This window comes from Eptatretus burgeri, chromosome 13 (assembly GCF_056783735.1).
Source record: "Eptatretus burgeri isolate ZD-2024b chromosome 13, Ebu_testis_v1, whole genome shotgun sequence".
NCBI lineage: Eukaryota > Metazoa > Chordata > Myxini > Myxiniformes > Myxinidae > Eptatretus > Eptatretus burgeri.
In genome coordinates this window covers 80649965-80676467 of record NC_140973.1, presented here as the reverse complement: position 1 = coordinate 80676467, position 26503 = coordinate 80649965, and the positions used below count along the sequence as shown (strand labels likewise).

The 26503-nt window shown below is 43.5% G+C and overlaps 1 protein-coding gene across 1 annotated transcript; it reads right to left on the bottom strand.

Moving 5' to 3' along the window:
* Positions 1-2744: 2744 nt before the first annotated feature.
* LOC147014902 (homeobox even-skipped homolog protein 2-like) lies at positions 2745-26503 on the bottom strand. Its single transcript, XM_085850620.1, has 3 exons — positions 26095-26503; positions 25239-25498; positions 2745-3349 (listed from the first exon to the last, which is right to left on the bottom strand). Exons 1-3 carry the CDS (start codon positions 26501-26503, stop codon positions 2771-2773), a joined length of 1248 nt encoding a protein of 415 aa, XP_085706746.1. The 3' UTR covers positions 2745-2770.

Here is a 26503-nt window from a genome sequence, read left to right as displayed (position 1 = left end):
ACAAAATGCACAATTGTTATGCTATATTTAGCTAAGTTGCCCCACTACTGGGGAAAAGCAAAGTATTTTGATGAGAAAGACTGGCAGGCATGGTGGGACTCAATCAAACCTGCACGAAAATCCAGTCGCTGAAACTGGAAGTCGAATTCTGAGCTTCTCAAATGTACACAGAAGTCGGACATGGAATGTAAGCTCAATGAATTTGGCAAAGTTAGATGTAATAAAGAGAGAGAGATGGAGAGGACAAGAAGTAAAATTTGGGGGATAAGTGAACATAATTGGACAGGTTTAGGGCAGTTTCAATCTGATGATTACAAAATGTGATTTTATATCTGGTCATGAAACCTGAAAAAGAAATGGAATGAGTCATGATTTGGAATAAGAAGATGGCAGGGTCAGTACTGGGATACAACTCAGTCAATGATACGTTAATGTCAATGAGGTTGATCGGACATCCAGTGAACAGCACCATCATTCAGATATATGCTCCAACTTCTGCAGCAGATGAAGAAAATGTGGAGGAGTTTTATGTGCAGTTGCAGGAACTGGTAGAATGGGTACCTAAATGAGATGTTTTTATTATTATGGGAGACTGGAAGGCAAAATGGGAGAAAAAGGAGCATCAGGGATTGCAGGAAAGTATGGACTTGGTATCCAAAATGAGCTGGTGGAGTGAATACTGGAGTTGTGTGTCGAGAAAGAATAATTCTGTAATTGCAAACAAATGATTCAAGCAACCCAAATGTAGACTATACGCATGGATTTCACCTGATGGCAACATAGAAATTGGATTGAGTACTTTCTAATCAATAGAAGATGGAGAAGTGCTGTGCAATCTGCCAACACACCGCCAGGCACAGATTGGGTGACAGATCATGAACTCCTTGTGGCAAAACTACAAGGCAAATTGACAAAGGTGAAATAAAATCAAAAAATCCGAGAAAACATATCTTAACGATATTAAATATTGTCTATTTCCAAGGTGTTGGTCCAAGGTGATACAGGAAATCTCATCTTGTTATCCAGCCTGTATTGTTTGTCTGCTTGCCTATTGACAGTTTGTCCATTTCTCCTGTTTGCCTTGTCCTTGAAACAGATGGACAAATAAATTAAATACAGGAAGTCAAGGCTCATGATTGATAGAGCTAGACAATAGAGGAAGAGACTAAGATACTAAAAGTGACTGAAAATGTTAATTTTATCACTAATATTACTCGAGAAACAATCTCCAAAAATCGTGCATAAAGCATCACAACGTGCTTGATGTAGTTTATTTAGCACAGGTGAGAAAACAACAGGTTATTATTGTACTGCATTCTGATTCATGAGGAACTATAGTGACAGTATTGTTTCTTGAGGCATCCGCAATATAAATTTTTATCTCACATCTGCATAAAGCATGTTATAATTATATACACATGATGTCAGGGAATCATTTCTAAAATACAAATTAATTTATTTGTTTGCATTGTTGTGCTTTTATAAATGGGTCGGGAGCACCTGTACACTCGGAGGATGATATCGACGCAAATACAGCACATTTCCTTCCTCCTGGTTCTTCATTCGTCGTTTACAGAGTGGGCGCAGACAAGTAACGGTCCCGCTCTGATTTGAACAGTTTTGAGTCGTTGGCTGTGTTTTAACCGCTATCTCATGGTTATTTATATTACTGGCAAGCTCATGGATATATATATATATATATATATATATATATATATATATATATATATATATATATATATATATATATATATATACACATCTTTCTCTCTTACTTACTTACTTACTTACACACACACACATACACACACACCAGACAGGTGTAGGTTCTGCAAGGTAGAAACTGAAATCCCAAGTCACCTCCTTTCGGGATGTAAAAAACTCATGTCAGAACAGCTGTACACACAAAGGCACAACAAAATATAAAGTGTAATCCACCGGCACATCTGCAGAAATCTCAATATCACAGTTTCAGAAAATTAATGGAAACATGAACCAAAAAAAATCATTGAGAACAACGAAGTAGCGCTCACGTATGACCTGATGATCCCATCGAGCATGAATATAGAAAACAAAGCACTGCGACTGGATATAGCATGCAGGTACAAAAAAGAAAGAAGGCATTGCTAAATGAGATGTCAGTTCCCAGCGATTGTGGCCTAAACAACGCAGAAATCAAGAAAATGACCAAATACCAAGATATCAAAAATGAAGTGAAAAGATCTTGGAAGCTGAAGAATGTCAAAATTGTACTGATCATTAATTGGAGCAACAAGAATGATAAAGAAGAACCTCATGGAGGTCTGATAAACCATCCCTGGGAATATTAATTTTAAAAAACTGCAGTTGGAAGCTGTCCGAGGCTCAGTGACGATCATGAAAAGATCCCTCAGAACAAAACAACTTCACATCTTGGTCCATGGATCGTGATCCTTTATCATAATGGAGGGGGATACTTAGAGACCGAGGAGGACTATGTTCCACCTTCTGAAACCCACATATGGTGATAAACGCGCGCACGCACGCACACACACACACACACACACACACACACACACACACACACACACACACACACACACACACACACACACTTCAAAAGGAACTATTTGATGAGTCCTTGGTGCAAACGCTGCACATAATTTAGAACATGTGTTGGACAGCCACAATTCATTGTTCTTTGTGAAATTTATGCAAATGAAAGGTTCCCACCCCCCCCCCCCCAACCACCATCACAAGGCCATTCCATGCACGGTGCCACTTCAGACAGTCATCTGTGGAGTGAAGCTGTCTCAGTCCTGACCTCTTGCAGGATCAGTGGTGCCGGCTTGCCTGTGAACAGCGACGCATATGGCACAAACCCCGAGCTCCTCGCACTTGCTGACGCAGTGTTAGTTGCACCACCTCCCACAGAAGGTCCCAGCTCAGTGGGGGTTTGACCGGGCACCCGAGACACAGCTGTTGTGCCATTGAGGAGGCGGCAACTGAGACAAGAACAGCCTGACACCGGGTGTAGAGTTGAAGTGGTGGCCGTTGGATAGAAGCGTGGTGAACGAAAGGCGCACAGAAGGTCAGGTCGAGGGTATGGATGTGAGAGGGTTCGGAAGGGGTCCAGGGGGCGCAATGAGGCTGCTAGGAACCCGCTTCCCGATGCTCCACTTGGGCTGGACAGGCCGACTGGAGAGTAGTAGGGTAGCGGAATGTGCGGTGGGAATGGGTACTGCAAAGTGCCTGATGCTACCGCAGCTTGGCTCATCAGGTACGCGTAAAACCCAGGGTCTCCAGGACGCGGCCAGCTCATTGCCATCCTTTGTCGTTTGTCCTTCATGCGCCGGTTTTGGAACCAGACCTGCAAAATGGTACAACATTGTCATCGCATTGTGGTCATTAGGAATACTGATTTTTACCTGGTTTAGTATATTCACATAAACACCGGATGATGTGAACTGCTTTACACATTAACCCCTTCTCTTTGAAACCACACTCCTCACCTGAACCCACCTTTACATCCACAGCTCTCACTTCTCCCCATAACAAACCCCTCCCCTTAACAATTCTCACCCCTCCCCATAACAAGTCCCACCCCTCCCATTAACTAGCAATCCCACTATGCTAAATAAGGCAAGTGTGTGTGTGTGTGTGTGTGTGTGTGTGTGTGTGTGTGTGTGTGTGTGTGTGTGTGTGTGTGTGTGTACATGTGTACATGTGAAAATCACAGAAAAAAACAGGGCTGGGCCAATCTCCACCAAAATGTTACATACGTGTTGGCAGTACCCAGGGTCAGGTCATGTCCACAAATAAAGTAGAGTCCCTATTTACTCGGAGTAACGACAACTTGCAATTTGAAAGGAGTGGAAGAAAGAAAGTGAGAAATGAACAGGATAGAACCATATATATATATATATATATATATATATATATATATATATATATATATATATATATATATATATATATATATATATATATATATATATATATATATATATATGTGTGTGTGGAAAAATTATACCTGGGTTCGATTCCTGGCCTGGCCCGGTAATTTTTACAGAAATACATTTTTTTCACGAAAGAAAGTGAAAGACAAGAAATGGAAGCGCATCATTCATGCTACATTTGCACACCATCAAGAGGAGAGAATTAGAACAGACAAAATTATGAGTGAAAAAAACAGAGAAGATTTATTGATTGGCTCGCAAAGGCAACGCCGGGTCCCCACTTCCACCTCCCACCCCAACCCCTCCCTCATCCCTCCCCACCCTCTATTCCTCTGGACTCACTCAACCCGTTCCCCTCCCCCTACTCCCACCACACCCCCTCTCTCTGAACACCCTCCCCACCCCTTCCTCTTCCCATCCCACCCCTCAGGGTCTAAATGGTCTTCTCGGTCTTAAAGGGTCTTAGAGGTCTTCAAGGTCTATCTCTCAAGAGTCAAAAGCATCTTCGGTGTCTTTGGAGTCTTTAAAAGCTGAGGTGGTGCATGAAAATACCCTCAGGGCAATCCCTGCGTCAGTCTTGGTCTGTGTGCCAAATGTGATGGTCGTCGGTCCAGTGGTGTTTGAAAAAAACGTGAACATGCAGACACACATGGACAGACAACAAATTATATTTATTAGATTGATTGAGCTGTTTTTTTGAAGAATCACAGTTATCAATAAAATATTCTCCATGGGGAGCCCCTGGTATGTTTTAAAGTTTCTCATCAATTGGACAAGCATTGCAGAGAAAAAAAAACAGAGGCAATACCCCTGAGCTCTCACCTGGTAGTGGCTGGATAAGATAACCAGGGAACCACTGGTAGGCATGGATGACCCACAAAGTATCTAATGGAGAAGAAAGTAAATCCGGATGGATGTTTTTTTTAATGCCATGAACAAACCTTGGTACGTCACGGGTGATGGAGGCTGTGGTCAAGTTTCATCGGAATCGTGTGTGTGGTTTCAGAGAAGGATGCAAATACATATTTTGGAGGGGCAAACCCCCCGTAGACCCTCTTAGACCCCAATTTTTTTTAATGCATTGAACACACTTTGCTACATCATGGATGATGAAGGTTGTGGTCAATTTTCGTCGAAAATGTGTGTGTAGTTTTGGAGAAGAAAACAAATACATGTTTTGGGGGAAATCTCCCATACTCCCCCTTCGACCATGATTTTTTTTTTTAATGTTCTGAACAAACTTTGGTACATCACAGGTGATGTAGGTTGTAATCAAGTTTCATTAGAATTGTTGGTGTCGTTTCTGAGAAGAAAGCAAACACCTCTTCGGGGGGGGGGGGCAACCCCCCCACCCGTAAACTCCCTTCATGACCCCTTCATAGCCTGATTTTTTTTAATGCCATGAACAAACATTGGTACATACAAGGTGCTGAAGGTTGTGGTGAAGTTTCATTGAAATGGTACGTGTCGTTTCAGAGAAGTTGCAAGTATTTGTGGACAGACGGACGACGCGCCATCCCATAAGCTCCCCGAAACTATGTTCCAGGTAAGCAAAAAATCATATGGTCACCATGTTGGTGCTTACTGCTATGCGAAGTCAAAGACATCTTCGCAGCTGTCATATTCACAGTTGCCATGCCCTCCCTATACATTTTCCCTTAAGTGTAAAATGACGGTTGAAAGGTAACCAATCGGCTTCACGAGCCTCATGAAGATAGGTCTCAGCGATCGAGGCAGCTGTTATATTCACAGTTGCCATGCCCTCCCTATACATTTTCCCTTAAGTGTAAAATAACCAATCGGCTTCACGAGCCTCATGAAGATAGGTCTCAGCGATCGAGGTAGCTGTCATATTCACAGTTGCCATGCCCTCCCTATACATTTTCCCTTAAAGGTCCCCTGACATGCAAAAGTACTGAAATTTAATTTATATATGTCCTAGAGGAGTTTTTCATCGTGATTTGAGATCTGACAGTTTTTTCACAATACTCGTTCTGTAAAATGTAAAATAAAAAAAAACAAACCTCTTCAGGAACGCCCCTAAAAATTCTCCTGAAAGGGGCGTAACCCACATGACGTCACATACAGTATGTCAAAGGCTGCACGTTAATTACTCGGGTTGGTGGTCTACGTGATTCTATTGGCTTCCTGTGTGTTTCCACATTCGATTGGTCGACTCAATCGCTTCGTTCATTTCTGCTTTAAAAAAATCGAACATTTGGTTTTGAATAATGGATGACATGGACTTTCATTTGTCTGGTAACGACAGTGAGTGTGGGAGAAATTAAGGATTTTGGTCTGAATCACATGGAGAATTGTCGGATAACATAGTCGCGGGAGGTGAAGTTCAGGCAGCTGGAAATGAAGTACGGCCTTACCAGTTTGAGCCCGAAGCAGGACAAGCAGAGAAAAATGGCGATGAAATTCCCAGAGTTCATGATGATCGGGAGGACATCGAAGGAAGACTTGGCAATAACAACTGGTTAGACTAAATCCTATTCGTAATTCAAAAATGTAAATTCGACTTGCATACTGCTCGATATCAGAAATATTTTAGTGAGGTGACGTGAACAGCGCAGCGGACATGTTTCTCCGCGGCGAATTAATCACAAGCAAGGCCAATGCATGTCATCGGCCGTATCTCTCCGCGCATAAAATGAAGCAATCTCGCTGTTCGGATACGATGAAAACTTGTGTGCAGAACACACCTTATGACACAATTGTCTCAAGTAGTCCGATAAATCTGACGTTCTATTGCACTTTTATTTATTTTATTCCTACTGTCGTCATGTAGCACCAGTAGAAAACAATGAAAAAAGCGAATAATAAATAAAAGCTACAGCACGTCAGATTTATCGGCCTAGTCGGACGGACGACAGATTTATCGGCCTAGTCTAGACTAGACTCTAGAGATCTCGAGTCAATCCACTCTGTGCGAGTTTCTGTATGTGACATCAATGCTGCAATTCGCTGGTCAACTTTTTTTTAGGGGCGGGGCATAGCAAGTTGCGAAAAGCACAATAAATGATTGAAATATTGCTCTAATTATCCCATTTTTGATTAAAAAAAAACGGGTGATTTCTTCACGAGGATGGTCAAGTTAATATATAAATAACCAGAAAGTTTTGCATGTCAGGGGAACTTAAAGTGCAAAATGACAGTTGAAAGATAACCAATAGGCTTCACGAGCCTCATGAAGACAGGTCTCAGTGATCGATGCAGCTGTTATATTCACAGTTGCCATGCCCTCCCGATACATTTTCCCTTAAGTGCAAAATGGCAGTTGAAAGATAACCAATAGGCTTCACGAGCCTCATGAAGACAGGTCTCAGTGATCGATGCAGCTGTTATATTCACAGTTGCCATGCCCTCCCGATACATTTTCCCTTAAGTGCAAAATGACAGTTGAAAGATAACCAATAGGCTTCACGAGCCTCATGAAGACAGGTCTCAGTGATCGAGGCAGCTGTTATATTCACAGTTGCCATGCCCTCCCGATACATTTTCCCTTAAGTGTAAAATGACAGTTGAAAGATAACCAATAGGCTTCACGAGCCTCATGAAGACAGGTCTCAGCGATCAAGGCAGCTGTTATATTCACAGTTGCCATGCCCTCCCTATACATTTTCCCTTAAGTTTAAAATGACAGTTAAAAGGTAACCAATAGGCTTCACGGGCCTCATGAAGACAGGTCTCAGTGATCGAGGCAGCTGTTATATTCACAGTTGCCATGCCCTCCCTATACATTTTCCCTTAAGTTTAAAATGACAGTTAAAAGGTAACCAATAGGCTTCACGGGCCTCATGAAGACAGGTCTCAGTGATCGAGGCAGCTGTTATATTCACAGTTGCCATGCCCTCCCTATACATTTTCCCTTAAGTTTAAAATGACAGTTAAAAGGTAACCAATAGGCTTCACGGGCCTCATGAAGACAGGTCTCAGCGATCGAGGCAGCTGTCTATTGCCTTTTGGACTGCCCAAATAACGATGTGGCGTTCTCTCAAGCAGGGTTTAAACCGATGTCATGATACAGTTCTTTGTCCTGTTATAAATAGAAATATCAGGAAGGAGACGATTGGTTTTACGTCGTTTATTGGCACAATTTAACCTGCTCACAGTCACGTATCTTTTCCGCATATCTCGCGGGATTGTGAGTTGGACAGGCGACCGTGACAGGCCATAACATGCAGAAGCTGTTTTGATCGGGGTTTCTGTTTCTGTGAAGTTATTGATGGCATGACGGGGGAGGGGAAAGCGTTAAATATTCTGCTGTTTCGTTGTGGGAATGCCCTTTTACTTTTATGACCGGGAGGAGGGGAGGACTGAGTTGGGGTTTTAGAAAGGAGGAGAGCAAATATGGGACAAAGCAAAGATTGGGAGATTGAGACTTTTGGGCGGTGGGGAGGTTGAGGAATTTTAGTGTGGCGGGGAGGGGATAGTTGAGGAGTTGTAACGGGGGGGGAGAGGTTTGAAGGCTTGGGGTTGGGAGGGAATTGATGCCTTAGGGTTGACAGGGTGAGGGTGAGGACTTGGGGTTTGGGGGGGAGCAAAGATGAGACAGAATTTGGAGGGGGAGGGTGAGGCTTGGGGGGGGGGGTTGAGGAGTTGTGGTGGGTAGGGGATTGATGTCTTAGGGTTGGGAGGTAAAGGTTGAGAACTTGGGGTTTGTGAGTGGGGTTATGGAGAGTTGTGGACATGGTCACATTTCACATTGCACAGACTTTCCACCAGTCCCTACTGGTTATGATATAAACTCATTTTATCTTTAGTAGCAAACGCAGTGAGCTTCATACTTAACGCGTGCACGTGAGAGAATAGGAAACAACAACAACAACAACAACAACACAATACCCCTGGCTATTTGGAATCCGTGTCGTTAGCTATGACCTTTTGCTTCCGGTTGTTGTTAAACGCTGTGCGGTGTATAAACACCATTGGGTTTTATTTCTATCTTGTGAATATTACTTAACGCGTGCACATGAGAGAATAGGAAACAACAAAAACAACACAATACCCTGGCAATTGTGAATCCGTGTCGTTGGCTCTGACCCTTTTGCTTCCGTTTTTGTTTTGTTTCTGGTTTTTTTTTTGTTTCCGGTTTTTGTCATGGGGAATGATGCGTGCCGGGAGATCATGACCGGAAGTGTTTATTTATTTATTCAATTATTTTTTTCCCAAAGTTAATTTTATAATTCCGAAAGTGATTTTTTTTTTCATGACAGGAAGTGTTTATTTAGTATTTAACATTACCGGGAGTGATTTTGAAACTCTTTCCGGAACTTTTAATTTCTTTTATTCTTGACCAGAAGTGATCGTTTATTTATTCAATTATTTTTTTCCCAAAGTTAATTTGAATAAAGATATCTCCCGCATCATCAAAAAATAATTTTTAATCGTGATTTATATTATTTGATCGCTGATCCCGAATCCAGGCCGAAGTAACCGGAAATTGCGTCAAAATCATCAGCTGTGCGGCGCTTACATGTGTGGTGTACGCAATAAAGCAGAGCTACAACTACACTCTCGGCTCGTATCTGTCTGCACCTCAGACACCACAACATGTACCATGGTATAGTTGGCAAGTATACAGTTGTGAGCAACTTTTATGTAAAGTCAGAAGCGAATGTAAGAAGAATTCTACGTTCGCTTCTCGGCTTTGCCTATTCCCTCTTTGGTAATAATAAATATGAGTTCCCTTACAAGGTCATTAGGCCTATCAAAGCTTGTGCTATATTACCAACTTTGGTGTTTGTCCGTGTTCCTAACCTTATAAAATGCTAAGTGTCAATTACCATTGTTTAGGTCTTTGGTACAATTCAGTGGGGGTTCAAACCACCAACCTCCCAGATTGAGAGGACGCTCTTGTCATTACACCATCGAGTCTGGTAAACAATAAATAAGCTGCATCGTGCGACTCGGGTCTGTCTCATGACCATGCACATGAAGAACACAAATGTTTTTGGAGTCATTCGGTCCAAATACATCATCTGAGCAGTGACCAAGACAAGCATTTAGTGAAGTGACGTGAACAGCGCAGCGGACATGTTGCTTCGCGGCGAATTAATCACAAGCAAGGCCGGCGCATTTCCAAATTGGAAATGTGGCTTTCCAAAGGAAAAATCATGGCAGATAGTAAAACCCAGATGCTTGAATGAAAGGACTTCTTCAAGAGGATTATTGAGAAAATAGATGGGGGTGGGTGGGGGGTTCCAGATGGTCCTTTTGGAGAGACATAGTGAGAGTGTGAGATTTGTCAGGGTTGAAAGACATGTTCCTTCTGTTGGAGCAGTTTGTAATTTTATCTAGATCTGCAAAGAGTGAACTTCTGCAATATGGCTCAAACCGATCCAGTTATTCCATTAATCCATCTCCTACATCCAGGAAGCTAATTGGCTGTCTTAAACATATTCAGCCAATAGGATGTGCGTGAGGTCATTTGAAGGTTCAATGCACAGAACGCTCAAAGTTTCCTTCACATATTACTCTGACATGCCTTTTATTTGCTCTTATAAAAGTGTGAGCCTGTAAATGAAACCGAGACATGTCGTTGTTTCTCCTTCACAAAATCTAAATTCTAAACTAATAAAAGTGTGTGTGTGTGTGTGTGTGTGTGTCCTCCATAACTCCAAAACCATAAAACCTTGCAGCCTGAAACTTTGCATGCATACTAAGAAAACTCCAAGGAAGGGCAAGAGTGAAAATTGGGTGTTTGGGTTAATTAAAACATCCATTTTGAAGATCATTAACGGCCTTATTTAATTTTATCCTTCATCAGGCGATCCTCGGCCACCTAGTTGTCTGGGGTCTTAAGGTATTTCCTGGGTAACCTCATTGGGGTCTGAAGCCGCCATGTTTTTTGGCCTGCTCAACCATGCCTTGACTTGGAACAGGCCGCAATGATTTCTTAACGATAATGTTTTTTTTTTTTTTCACTTTCCTCACTCATATTATTTATTGTGTGTCTGTTCATCATGCATGCCTGGTGTTGGCTTAATGGTTAGAGTGGTGGGCTTGGGATCCGAGGATCCTGAGTTCAAATCCCGCTCAGCTGTTGAATTAATACCAGGTGGGGTAAACTCGGCCTGCCATCCTTCTGAGGTTGGCAAAATGAGTGACAGCATGCTGATATCCTGTGTTGGAGTGGTGACCTGTCCAGGATTGTGCCCAATAGCCAAGGAGACTGCTTAAGCAGCACCAACACTCTGCACAGAGTATGGTCCCGATCTCCTCCTCTCCTCTGTTCATCATCATGACAAATGGCTGGGCATAATGCAGTGCTTATAAACGCCTGGAGACGCCAGCGTTCGTGGCGTTATTTCATTTGCGCATATGAACAACTGAGAGAATCTCTTAAACTAAGCAGAATTACAAAATGTAAGCTCCAGATTTGAAAGTATCAGCAGTTCCGACTCCCCCAAAAGCGTTAATTTGTCCGATTCGGACATTGCACGGGCGTTTCCGGGTGTATAATTGTATTGATGGCAATTGGTGATCGCTTGCCAAGCCGAGCGTTCCGTTGAAGTGCCTGATTTCTGTAGTTCATTAGTTATAATATTCCCAGGGATGGTTTTTATCTCACCTGTAAAGTAGTTCTGGGGATCTTATGGGATGGCGTGTCGTCCGTCCATTCATCCACAAATACTTACAACTTCTTCTCAGAAACGACACATACGATTTCAATGAAATTTGACCACAACCTTCATCACCTGTGATGGCATTGAAAACACAAAAACGGGGTCTTAAGGGGTTAACAGAGGGAGTGTACATGGAGGGGAGGGGTTGCACCCCCCCAAAGAGGTATTTGCTTTCTTCTCAGAAACGATACACACAATTCCGATGAAACTTCACGACAACCTTCATCAGCCATACATACCAAAGTTTGTTCATGACATTCAAAAAATCTGCTTGAAGGAGATTTAAGGGGGGTTACCCCCCCCCAAAATATGTATTTGCTTTCTTCTCTAAAACTACACAAACAATTCCGATGAAACTTGACCACCATCTTCACCACCCAAGATGTACCAAGATTTGTTCATGGATTTGTTCAAGATGCACCAAGATGTACCAAGAAAAACAAAAATCCAAAGGTATTTACTTTATTCTCCATTATATATTTTGGGGGTCATCCATGTCTTCCAGTGGTTGCCTGGTTATCTTAGCCAGCCACTACCAGGTGAGCACTCAGGGGTATTGCCCCGATGTTTAATATCTCTGTGAGGTTCTTTGTCATCAATCCTGTCGGTCCAGCTATCACTGGTACAACTTTGGCATTCTTCAGCTTCCAGGATCTTCTCACTTCATGCTTGAGATCTTGGTATTTGGTGATTTTCTTGATTTCTGTATTGTTTAGTCCAAAATCATTGGTATCAATACCTCAATAAGCAATGCCTTCTTCTCTTTTTTTTTTGTTCCTAAGTATGATATCTTGTTGCAATGATTTGTTTTCGATGTTCACGCTCGATGGGATCATCAATTCGTACTTGAGTGTCGGTACTTCCATGTTTTCAGTGATTACTTTTGGTTCACGTTCCCACAAATTTTGTGGAACTGGGACATCAAAGTTTTTGGAGATGTGCCAGCGGATTACTTTACTAACTCTGTTGTGTCATTGTGTGTGCAGCTGTTCTGGCATGAGTTTGTTTTAGTGAGTGTTCAGTCATTAAGCATAACTTATCATTCTCTTTTCTAACCCCATCTCCACTCCTCTTCTTGTTTTTTTTTGGTTCTCTCTCTCTCTCTCTCTCTCTCTCTCTCTCTCTCTCTCTCTCTCTCTCTCTCTCTCTCTCTCTCTCTCTCTCTCTCTCTCTCTCTCTCTCTCTCTCTCTCTCTCTCTCTCTCTCTCTCTCTCTCTCTCTCTCTCTCTCTCTCTCTCTCTCTCTCTCTCTCTCTCTCTCTCTCTCTCTCTCTCTCTCTCTCTCTCTCTCTCTCTCTCTCTCTCTCTCTCTCTCTCTCTCTCTCTCTCTCTCTCTCTCTCTCTCTCTCTCTCTCTCTCTCTCTCTCTCTCTCTCTCTCTCTCTCTCTCTCTCTCTCTCTCTCTCTCTCTCTCTCTCTCTCTCTCTCTCTCTCTCTCTCTCTCTCTCTCTCTCTCTCTCTCTCTCTCTCTCTCTCTCTCTCTCTCTCTCTCTCTCTCTCTCTCTCTCTCTCTCTCTCTCTCTCTCTCTCTCTCTCTCTCTCTCTCTCTCTCTCTCTCTCTCTCTCTCTCTCTCTCTCTCTCTCTCTCTCTCTCTCTCTCTCTCTCTCTCTCTCTCTCTCTCTCTCTCTCTCTCTCTCTCTCTCTCTCTCACAAAATTGCCACAAAAAAGTGGCAATTTCAGAATGTTTAACCATAATTATTCAGTTCCTGAATACAAATCAAACTCACGGACATTGGATGAAACTTGGTGGACAAGATATCGACTGTTTGGGTCAGTTGATCAGAAAGTTCTCCAAATCGTTTGTTGTGCAGAGGCATACCCCTTTCTTTCAGGTACTTTTCTCAGTATTTTTGGCTTCTTTTAGTAGCTTTGTGAGTCATTTTATGTTACAATCCCTCTCTGGCATGCATGATGTATTCAGACATCCTCATGAAACTCATTGCTTGGGATTTCTGCGTATGTGCACAGAGCATCCTGGGGTGGATTACATCATTTTGAAAGTGCTATATTGGTGTCTGTGATGGATGTGCAACTTAAAGACAAAAATCGAATTGACTTTTTCTAACAGTGGTGAATGAAATACCTTTTGGAGGTATCATTGTGAGAATGTCATGATTTTGATGGTATATTTGTTGAACACTTGATTGAAGCCAGGATTGGTAATCTCCCCCCAAAAAACCTTCACCTTTTGAACCCTAGCAGCCGGTTTACCAGCCTCTTCTCAAACCTCCATATACCCGAGCTGCCAGATTTTTCACCAGGGAGCCCAGGGTGGAGGATCCGAAAGCCCAAGGAGCTCAGGGTTCAAAGGGTTCATTGAGGGATGCTATCCACCGTGGGAAGCAAGGAGTATCTGATGTTTCAAGGGTTAACCCTTTATCGAGCAAAAGAGTATTTAAGCCTGAACTGTCTGCTTCTTGCCTCCTATGGTTGCTGGTGTACCATCATTATAATGTTTATTCCATCCATTATTATACCCGTCCAAGATACAGACCGACGCAAGCCTTCAATCAAAAAGACAGATTCCCTCTAACATGACATCACTCTCTATCTGTCACATTTGTGACGGAGTATTCATCTGCCCAGAGTTATAGTTCAAGCCTTGAATAGTTTATTAACTTGTTGTGAACGCCCTGAAGCTACTTTAAGGGTACAGGCCTCCATTGCCGCTACTAGTGGGTCCGTTGGGCCGATTGTCCAAATTTTCATTGGTTTTCACAGCCTTGGGGGCCTTTTTGTGTCCTTTGGGACCTTTAGGCCGTCTGGGACTTTTGGGTGCTCAGGGACGTTTTAGGACATTTGGTTCCTCGGGAACATTTTGGGACTTTTGGGTTCTTGGGAACTTTTTTGGGAAGTTTTGGGTCCTTGGGAACTTTTTGGGACTTTTGGGTCTTCAGCGTCTTAAATGTTCGATGGGGTATCAGCAGTCTAAAGGGTCAAAAGGTATACGCCAATAGTGTGTAATTAATGAATATAGACGTACGTAATTAATAGATAACAAGTATGACACACACACACACACACACACACACACACACCTTATCCATTTATAGTAGATTATTACCTCCGACACCAAAGGTTGGACGGAGGTTTTGTTTGTTTTCACCAATGTTTGTTTGTTTGTTTGTTTGCCTGTGAGGGTATCTCAAAGAGGGTATCTCAAAAAGTTACGGATGGATTCAGACAAAATTTGGTCGACACGTTGGGTGAGTGACAAGGACAAACCGAATCGATTTTGGTGAAGATCCGAATCCGGATACTCGAATTAAAAATAGGATTCATCACCATTGAGAGATGGGGCCAAAAATGATAAACGGTATAGCACATCTCAAAAAGTTCTGGACGAGTTTTGACAAAACTCGGTGGATGAGTTTGATTTGTACAAGAACAAGCAGATTCGATTTTGGTTCAGTTCCAGATCCAGATCCGGCCTATCAGTGGGATACAAACTGTAAACTGTTCAGCCTGGCGGAGGTATGCGCTCTACCGAGTACCCTTCCAGTTTAATATTGAAACCTTTCTGAGGTTCATTGTATTATCATTGTATTGTACAAGTCCATTGTAAGAACGGGTTCAGTCAGTATGCATAAGAGGAGTAAATTGATCCGATAAGTTCATATAGGGTCGGCGTCAATATTAATGTGATGATTTCAAATACCAGAACAGACTTGGCAAAAAAAAAATATATATATATATTTAAAAATACCAAAAACATTCATATTCATTGATGAAGATGAAGACACCAGCTCGTATAACTGACTGCACAGAAGGCGAGTTTTGGACCGAAGCCTTGCCTGCTGGAGGCTGGGCCATTCTTCTGCTTGGTGGTGCCTTCAATTGCACTGGGATGGATGGATAATTGAAATTATAAACACTTCCAATCAAAGGAATATCAGGATTCATCATATGGAAACTATCCAATCCCCCCAAAATCCTCTCTCACCAAAGGTACAACATATGCACGACCAAAAAGCCACTCCCCTCCTCCCCTCTTCCACCATGCATATGTAATAAAGAGATTACCCCGAATATTACTGATATTGTACAAACAAGAACAGCACACGGGAGAGTACATACCTCGACCAGGCTGAATTGGTTACGTTTTGTATCCCAGCAATTGGCCAGATCTTAACCAAAATGGAATTGGCTTATTCTTGTCACCTAACCAACTCATCCTCCTGGTTTTGTCATAACTTGTCCACAAGTTTTTGCGATATCATGCTATATGCATCGTTTTTTTTGTCCCCATCTCTCAATGGTGAAGAATCACTTTAGAGATTAAAAAAAAAATAATAACTTGCTGGATCCGGATTCAGATCTTCACCAAAATCGAATCAATTCGTCCACCAAGTTTCATCAGAATCCATCATAAACTTTTTTGAAATATCTGGCTCACAGACAAACAGGAACATGGCGAAGAGAAGATGGACATTTCAGGGACTTTCAGGAAGGAAAGCAGGAGCTCACTTCAAACTCACTTCAAACATCAACTCATCCTGGGAATTCTTTCAAAGAAACTTGCTCTCCCTCATGCACAGATTTATCCCCTCTCGTGTTCAGTTGTCTTACCCTTCCTCCCGCCCTTGGTTTACTGAAGCTTGTGGTGAGGCAGTTGTCCTGAAACAACTTGCCTTTGCCTCATGGAAAGCAAACCCAACTGAGGGCAATCTCAGTTCTTTCCACAAAGCTCGGAACAAGTGTGTATCTAGCCTCAGGAGAGCCAGAAAACAACATCTTTCTCATCTCAAGTCTGAACTCTCAAACCTCTCTCCCTCCTCAAAATCCTGGTGGCGTTTAATCAAATCTGTTTCTGGTGTATGTTCCCCCTCCATCCCCTCCCTTACCTCAAATGGCCGCACTGCTGATTCCACACGTGATAAAGCTGAATGTCTAAACTCGGTGTTTGCAGCTAAATCTTGTGTCCTAAACCCATCACTATCTCTACCCACTTTACCCAGTCGCACCCAACTGTCCCTGGACTCTGTATCCTTTTCTCCTGACAAGGTGGAGAGCTTGCTTTCAAACCTCGAGTCAGATTCTGCAACCGGTCCAGACGGCATCAGCTCACGTGTCCTCAAAGCCTGCTCTTCTGCTCTTGCTCACCCTCTCTCTGTTCTATTCACCCTCTCATTTGCCCAACGTCATCTGCCATCTGCTTGGAAATCTGTTAACATCACTGCCCTGCACAAAAAGGTGCAAAAACAGATCCCTGTAACTACAGACCAATCAGCCTTCTCCCAATCATCAGCAAGGTGATGGAATCCATCATCGCTTCAGATATGAAATCCTTCCTCTTCTCCAATGGCTTGATTTCCAATCATCAATTTGGTTTCAGACCAGGTCACTCTACCCTGGATATGCTGCTTCTGCTCTCCCATCAATGGATGGAGGTCCTCAATGCCAGACAGGCAATCCGAGCCGTATCCCTGGACATATCACGTGCTTTTGACACAGTCTGGCACCCTGCCCTACTCACCAAACTCTCTTCCCATGGTATTCAAGGCCATCTCCACTCATGGCTCGCAGACTTCCTCTCCTGTCGCAGTCAACGTGTGGCCCTAAATGGAGTTCTTTCATCCCCTCTTCCTGTGCAGGCTGGAGTTCCTCAAGGTAGCGTTCTGGGCCCTGTTCTTTTCTGGTTTTCATCAATGATCTCTCGGACTCTCTGGAAAATCCTCTATTTCTCTTTGCCGATGACTCCACCCTCTGCCGTACCATCTGTCATCCCTCAGACCGGCAAGCAGCAGCTTCTTCACTCACTGCAGATCTGGATAAAATCACAAACTGGTCCAACACGTGGAACATGTCTTTCAATCCAGACAAATCTCACACTCTCACTATGTCTCTTCGAAAGGACCGTTTACAAAACCCCCCCATCCACTTTCTCAACAATCCTCTGGAAGAAGTCTTTTCTTTCAAGCTTCTTGGTCTCACTATCTGCCATGACCTTTCCTGGGAAAGTCACATTTCCAACCTCACCTCAAAAGCCAGTCGCCGACTGGGAATCCTCCGGCGTGCTAAGTCCTTCCTCGGCCCTCTTGAGCTCCTGACCACTTACAAAGCTTTTGTCCGTAGCCTGATGGAGTACTGCTCTCCCCTCTGGGCTGGTGCTCCTGCCTCCCACCTTTCTCGGCTTCACGCTGTCGAAACCAGGGCATTTAAGATCATCGGCATCTCCCGCAATGAAGCTGAGTCTTTGGGCCTCTCACTCAATCACTGCAGGTTGGTCGGTGGTCTTTCTGTCTTCTACCGACTCCTCTCCAGCCTTGCCCCCCCTGCTCTCTCTGCGATTTGTCCCCACCACATTTCCACAGGGCGCTCAAGGTCCGCCAACAACCCCCTTCTGGTAAAACTACCAAAATCACAAATCACTGCTCATCTTCACTCTTTCGTTCCTCTTTTTTCCCGCCTTTGGAATAAACTTCCTCACTCTATTCTTTCCCATTCTTCCCTCCAGGCTTTCAAAACAGCTGTTCACCACCACCTCTTATCTTCCCCCATCCAAATCCTCGATCTTTTCTACCCCCGATAATCCACCCAAGCCCACTTCCTTCATTTCTCCTGCTTTCCTTCCTGAAAGTCCCTGAAATGTCCATCTTCTCTTCGCCATGTTCCCCGTCCCATCCCCATCCCTCTCCCTTCCACAGTTCACCTAATGTGTCTGTTCCCCACTGTTTTGTCCCTTCCACTCCCGCCCCTCTTGTCTCATGCCTCCTTGCTGTGAGTTGTGTGTTTGCTCTCATACGAGCCTCGACCAAGGTGTACAAAAAAAAAAAATAAAAAAAACAGGGATGGAAACAACTTCGGTCCACCTTCGGTGCCAGAGGTAACGAGAGAAGCAAATGCATGTGTTAGGTTAATGGAGTAGGGCTTCAAACAAAACGTGATGGCTATCAGCTATTCCCACAGGTATCTTCGCACACACTGCGTGGGGAACGGGGGGGGGGGGAGGACTGGTGAACCAATTAGTGGGTGAGCTGTTGTTATGTTTTTAAATGTACATACGCAAATATGAGTCCCAAAGAAGCTGACCCAGATAAATATGGTGCTTTTATGATAATTTTGTATCGTTTAAATAGATGATATGTATGTATATATATTCGAGTTGAGGAAATTGGATGCATTGTGGGACATCCCCTGGAACAGCTTGGCTCATGTCTTGTTGGCAGTTAATACCATCGGGCCAAGAACAGCTGCTCCAGGGGATGTCCCGACGTGTCCCCTAATTGAGATGTACATGACAGGAGGTTTGCGTGATTAAGAGTTCTTGAGACAGACAGATCCATTACATGTGTAAACCTGGTTTTGACTTAACGGTTAAGGTGGTTGCCTTAAGATCTGAGGGTCTTGGGTTCAAGCCCCTGTTATGCTGTTGAAGCAACACCAGGTGGGTTTACCCTGCCCGTCATATTTCTGAGGTTGAAAAATGAGTACCAGCTGGCTGGTAAGAGGGGCACTGCATCAGTGGCACAGTTGCATCTCCAAAAATGATGAAAGCAGCATCTGCAGGATGCATAAGAAACAACAACTGCATGCGTCATGAATATGGAACTATTCAAACAACGTGAGTTATCAATAAAAAGGGGTTAATGTCGTTTTATATCTTCTGTGAAATGGTTTTTGAAACTAAGCGTGACGATTGAGTTGAAATTAAATAAATAATACACGGTGGGCATCAAGGCGCTCGTTCGGTGGAGGGTCGTGGTGCCCGAAAAGGGATAAAGGGATACCAGTGACAGATATGAAAGAAGTTTGAAATGTGAAAAATAATCAAGTTTCGACATCTAAACCCAGTGCTGAATAAGATCTCTCCTCTGGTCTATCCATCGTGTTATTCGCAGTATTACGGGTTACCTATCACCTCGTGAAAGGTGTGTTGTGTAACCTCAGAGATATTGTGAATAACTTGCAAATTCAACCCCCACAACCAAACCCATGATCTTTTCTGCACCTGTTAAATTACTCCCCCCACACCACCACCCCCCCCCCACCCCCAAAAAAAAAAATTTATGTTTTTTTCCTGCTGTATCCATCTTAACCACCCCTTGCATTCTCCGCGAGCCTTCGTCGTTACCCTCAGCCCTTGTTGTCTGTTTCCGTCTCTGTTCTCTCCCCTGGCCCTGTTGTTGGTATTTATTATTTTGTTTTCTCTCCTCCAAAAGGTAATCCCAAAGAGGATTCCCAGTAAGTACAAGTAACCATAACCACATGACAGTTTACAGGTTTTAACATGAACAATGGTGATGGATATCACACTGCTTTAACTGATTGGTCAAATTACAGTAATTAATTGTGTTTTCACTTGACAACGACACCAATGCTTTTGTACTCTAACCTTGCAAATGGAAAAATCGTTAATTGAACTTTTCTACTTCTGCTCTTGACCAATGTTTCACCTGTCCCGGGGGGGGGGGGGGGACAGATACCTGCTACTCCTATGTACCGAAGGTGGAAGGAGGTTATGTTTTCACCCCTGTCTGTCTGTTTATGAACAAAATATCTCAAAAAGTTGTGGATGGATTTGGCCGAAATTTTGTGGAGACCTTTTGGTATGTGCCAAGAACAAGCTCATGAATTTTTTAGTTCAGGTCCAAATCCAGATCCGGCCTATCAGTGGGATACAAATGTAAACTAATCAGCCTGGTGGAGGTTTGTGCTCTACCGAGTCCCCTTCTAGTTTATCTATTTATTTATCTACCTACCTCTTATTCAGCCATTTGGCCGAAGCAGCGTGGACAATACCGTTGTGTCGTCACTGAAGGTGCACCGAAGTTATGTATTCATCCCTGTTTGTTTGTCTGTCTGTGAACACGATGTCTCCAAAAGTTATGGACGGATTCGGACGAAACTTGGTTGACAGGTGAGCCGTCTGACGAGACCGAATTGATTCGATATTTGTGACGATCCAGATCTGGAAACTAAAATTTTCAGTTATTCTTCCCCATTAAGAGATGGGACCCAAAACGATGGACAGTCATTGCCAAAAATATTGGCACCCTTGCACTTTTTTTCAAACAATGCACCATTTCTTCCAAAAAACTGTTGAAATTAAGAAATCTTTTGGTATCCACATTTGTATTTCTTTGGTTTGCAGTGGAGCAAAATAAAAAAGCTGAAAAAAATTACTAAATCTTAGCTTATTCCACAAAGAAATCCTAAGATGGCACAGACAACATAATTGGCACCTTTTAGAGGTTGTTAGAAATAATTAAATTTAAAGCAGGTGATTCTCCTCGACTTTGGAATTGAACTCACCTGTGGTGAGTAGCAAATGCCTGCAATATAAAAAAATAAATCACTCATTCAACCAGTTTGAACAGAGAAAAGGAGTCATTGTGCTGTTTTGTGTCACTGGAGAAAGTAAAGAAACACAGAGAATTGTCTGAGGAGGTGAGACACAAGATTGTAGCCAATCATGGACAATCTCAAGGCAACAAATCCATCTACAGAGACCTTGATGTTCCTGTGTCCACCGTACACAATGTTATCAGGAAGTTTAAGGCCCATGGCACTGTAGCCAACCTCCCTGGACGTGGCCGCAAGAGAAAACTTGATCGAAGATTACAGCGAAGGATTGTTCGAATGGTGGAGAAAGCACCTCCATCAACTGCCAAACAAATTGAAGCTGACCTTCAGACACAAGGTACGACAGTTTCAACTCACATCAGTCAACTCGATGAAAGGGGGTTCTATGGTTGGAGACCCAGGAGGACCCCACTGCTGACAGAGAGACAAAAGAAAGCCTGACTGGAGTTTGCCAAAACACACCTGACCAAGCCAAAATGGTTTTGGGAGAATGTCCTGTGGACATACGAGACCAAATTAGAGCTTTTTTGATGAAGAACATCATCTCTATCTTTACAGAAAACAAAATGAAGCCTTCAAAAAAAAGAGCGGTTTCCATACAGTCAAACATGGAGGAGGTCCAGTGATGTTTCGAGGTTGCTGTGCTGCCTCTGGCACTGGGTGCCTGGAATGTGTGCATGGCATCATGAAATCAGGAGATTACTAAGGAGACATTTTGGAGCACAATGTTCAACACAGTGTCAGAAAGCTGGGTCTCCATCAAAGGTCATGGGTCTTGCAGCAAGACGACCCAAACACACTTCAAAAAGCACCCAGGAACGGTTCAAGAGAAAATGGGGACTGTTCTGAAGTGGCCAGCCATGAGTCCAGATCTAAATCCCATTGAACACCTGTGGGGAGATCTGAAAACAGCAGTTGGGAGAAGGCGCCTTTCAAATCTGGGAGAACTGGAGCAGGTGGCACAAGAAGAGTGGGACAAACTACCAGTAGGGAAGTGTCGGAAACTCATTCATGGCTTTAGAAAGTGCTTGACTGCAGTTATTTTGTCCAAAGCCCGTGATACCAAATATTAAGTTGAGGGTGTCAATAATTTTATCAATGCCCTTTATTTTTATTTTCTGATTTAAAAGGATCTATTGAGAACTGAATCACAAACAAATGTTCTGTAAATATTAACAGTGAAATAAAGAATTGTGGAGACAAAATACTTTTGTTAATAACAACTTATTTTTGGAGAAAATTGTGAGTTATTTGAAAAAAGTGCAAGGGTAACAATATGTTTGGCCACGACTGTGTGTGTGTGTGTGTGTGTGTGTGTGTGTGTGTGTGTGTGTGTGTGTGTGTGTGTGTGTGTGTGTGTGTGTGTGTGTGTATGTGTATGTGTGTGTGTGTGTGTGTGTGTGTGTGTGTGTGTGTATCACGATATCTTAAAAAATTATGGACGGGTTATGACGTAATTTGGTGGATGAGTTGGTTCGGTGAGAATAAACAAGCTGATTCGATTTTGGTTCAGGTCTGAATCCAGATCCGGTCTATCGGTGGGATATAAAATGTAAACTGTTCAGTCAGGTGGAGGTGTGTGCTCTACCAAGTGTCGTGACTAATCCCCACAAAAAAATAACCCAGCCGTGTCAAGTCAGCGGATCTTGGTGCGGGGAGGAGGGGTGGGGAGGGCACGGAAATTATGTTCTGTGACCGATGATGTGATAAGGAAATGTTCCTCTCAGCCAAAGAAGACATTAATTTGAGCTGTGGGATGTGGCTGCATCTTGTTGAAACCAGAGATTTTCATTATTTCTCACCTGTTCTACAGGTAAATCTTCAGAATGTGAAGACAACGATTATGATGTCACAGTTACTGCCATTTCGTTATGAGAGCCTTCATAAAAACAGGCACCATAGATTTGTGTTGAACTCGATCCACTCCAGACGGTGATTTTCGGAGAGTGAAGTGATGCTTCTTCGTGTTCTGGTGGATTGTTAAATCCTCAAAATATGAGATTCTGTTTATTTATCATCCCGTTGAAGTAAACATGGCCCTCATCAGACAAAATTATGTCATCGGTACTGGGGTCCTTTCGAGTGTTGGAATTTGTAAGGAAAATGCCTAATGTCTTCCTTCGGTATTCATCGCACTGATGTCTTGCAGAGAAGATGCACGGACATCTCTCCACGCATTGCCATACAGCTTTAATAGTCTCGGGACACAAGCATGAACACACCCTTTTGAACATCCCTTATTCACGTCTTGTAATGAGCCAGTATCCTTCATCTTGCACACCAATACCTTAATTTTTTTTGTAACCAGGTACACGAAATGCTTTGAATCTTCTCCGAAATTCTCTCTGCGCTCTCTTCGGTGACTATAGGCCTCTAACGTGTTACGAATGAAGATATTCTGCTCGATGTTAAGGACTCCCATTAGTAGCCCCCATTGGACTTAGTTTGAAACGGGGGATTTTGGATTTGGTCTCGATTTTCGTGTCCGTGCGTGCGTGCGTGTGTCCGCAACCATATCTCACACATACGGACCGATTGTATTTGTACTTGGCACAAAGACAACACATGATGGTATACATGTGCACGTAATTTTTTTTTCGACATCAGATCCAAGATGGCCGACCGGAAGCCATTTTAGCTGTAAAAAAAAAACCCGGTGTCAAACGCGTCCTCAACCATTTCTCGGACATGCATATACCGATCTTGTTCAAACTTGGCACACAGATGACGAATGATGGCTTACATATACACATCATTTTTTTTCGACATCAGCTCCAAGATGGCTGACTGGCAGCCATTTTAGTTGTTAAAAAAAAAACCCAATCGTCAAACACGTCCTCAACCATTTCTTGGACAAGCATTTCCTGATGTTCAAACTTGGTCCACAGATAACAAATGACGGCCTACATAAGCAAGTCATTCGTTTTTGAGATCAGATCCAATATGGCCGACTAGCAACAATTTTAGTTGTCAAAAACATGATGCTGAACACACGTCCTCCACCATTTCTTGGATAAACATTTAACGAGGTTGTTCAAAGTTGGCACACAGGTAACAAATGATGGCTTCCAGAAGCACGTCATTTGTTTTCGATATCAGGTCCAAGACGGCCGACTGGTGGCCATTTTGTTTCTTAAATGTGTCTGTGACCATTTCTCATACATGCGTGGTCTGATTTTGTTCAAACTTGGCACAAGTGGCATACACGTGCACCTCACTTTAGTTTGTGAACTGATCAAAGATGGCTTGACTGGTAGACTGACGGCCATTTTCGTTGTACATAAATACGGACTGTCGCTTTAACTCCGTACAGAAAAATTACTAAAACAATGGGGGCTATGACATTTTGTCTTTTTTTTAAAACTTGTTTTTAATACCTTAAAGTATTTATTTGTGTCGCAGGAAATTTAAAATATAATTAAAACCGTATTACTAAGACAATCTCGGGATGATCAAATGTTTTCCACCCTGTATGAGAATAGACTGAACAACAACAACAGCAGCAGCAGCGATAGGAGCAGCAGGAAACATCTCATCCAAGGAGGATAAAAACTTGATGGACGACAAAGACCAAGAAAGGGACCAAGGATAAATCCAGTGACACCACCAGGGATCAATCCAGTGAAATCACCAGGGATTAGTCCAATGCAATGACTCCTTTGTAGTAGCTAACGACTATGGTATAGTTTTGTAACAGATGAGATGCGTATTGTCCCGTGTTTTGTGAAGCTATAATATCGATGATGATGAAGTTTTATATAAGCTATATAGTTATATAAGCTCGATGGACTGGTAAGATAGACTTAGAGATGGTGTATGCATGCACTCCTCTAAAGGGTCTAGCCTGGGTTACATTCTCGGCCCAGCTATAAACTCCCATCCTGGCATTTCTCAGGCAGGGTGATTCATGAACGTGTGGGCCGTCCTTTGGATGAACGTTAAACAGACGTGCCATGTGCTAGAATTCGTTGGTGAATGTTAAAGATCCCACGGTGTCCTTCGTGAAGAGAAGGCGAGATATCGCCGGCATCCTGGAGAAATGACAAATTCCTGCACACTCACTTGAGTGTCCTGCGTCGGAGTGGCGACCCGCCCATGATTGTAGCCCTAACCAAAGAACAGCTTCGGCAGCACCGAGACCCTGTATAGAGCATGATGCATGATTATGATGGTGATCATGCATAATAATAATAATCATCATCATCATCCGTCAAAACACCATGACGTGAAACAGGGAAAATCAGAGCAGCGATGTGAACGTGCAAGAAGATTCAGACACTCGACACTCAGACTGACACACTCTGTCTCTGTCTAGCTGTCTGCACCCCCCTCCCCGCCCCACCCCCCACTACTCTCTCACCTTGATGGTCGTCTCGGGGAGGTTGAGCGCCGCCGCCAGCTCGCAACGTCTCGGCCGCGACACGTAGTTCTCTCGGTAGAATTCCTTCTCGAGACGCGCGATCTGCTCGCGACTAAAGGCAGTCCGGTAGCGGCGCGCTTGGTCGGACCCCGGAGGAGCAGGAGGGACCACCCGATCTCCGGGACTCGAACACAGAGCAGAATGGGGGGTTTCGACTCCACTGTCGTTCCGCGTGGGAACTTCTTGGACGTCCTGCAAGACTGTATCGACCAGGGAACGGAAGGGTGGTGGGGGCCAGTGATGGGTGGGGGGGGGGGTTGAGTCTCATCGGACACGGACGGAGGGACGAGGGGCAACACCTGTCGGGGTTTCACACCCAACGGGACGTGACTTAACGTACATCACCGATTTAAGTGCGAAAACTTTAACGGAAAAACGAGGAAAACTTTGTTTGTTTTTTAAACCACAAGGACAATCAGAAATACTTTTTTGATCTGATTTACTAAATGTACACATAACAATCATAATTATAATAATAATTATTATTATTGTTGTTCTTAATCAGTCATTGTATTTAATATGAACAATGTGAACCAAAGTTCCGATACTTTTCAGAGTAAATTCCTCATAAATTGACTTATTAAAGGAGCCGACACACGTGGTGGTGGTGAACGAGAGGGAAAAGGGTGATTTACACTAATTAACGAAATAATTAAACCAAACACAAATTTAAATAAAAATAATAATATTAAAAATAAACAATTATATCGGTGCAGCGTGTCCGAATGTTTACAAATAAGGTTTAATTTACGAAAACGGAGACAATTCGGTTGAGTGTACGTACGTACGTACGTACCCGTGCGGGAGGCTCTCCCGGAGCTCGGCGATCGGCTCAGCGCTCCGCACGACCCGAGAGACCGATGGTCTTCTTCTTCTTCTTCCTCTTCTTCTTCTTCTTCTTCTGAGCTTTCCTCGGACTCTGGCACACCCTCAGGGTGGTGGCGCCGTCCCTCGGGCGAGACCGTCTGGTTCGAGAGGGGAAACTGTTCGGGCGACGATCGCCCGTACGCGCTCACCGTGCCCCGGTACCCGTGGGTCTCCGCACGGGTCTCCGTGCCGTTGGGCGCCACACACAGGGTCGAGCGCGCTCCGTGCCGACGACCGGACTCTGTGGCCAGAATGTCGGACAGCACGGACTGGACGCGACCCGCCGCGTCTCTCACGGGCCAGTCCGTGGTGGCTCCATCTCTGTGAGTTCTCCGCAT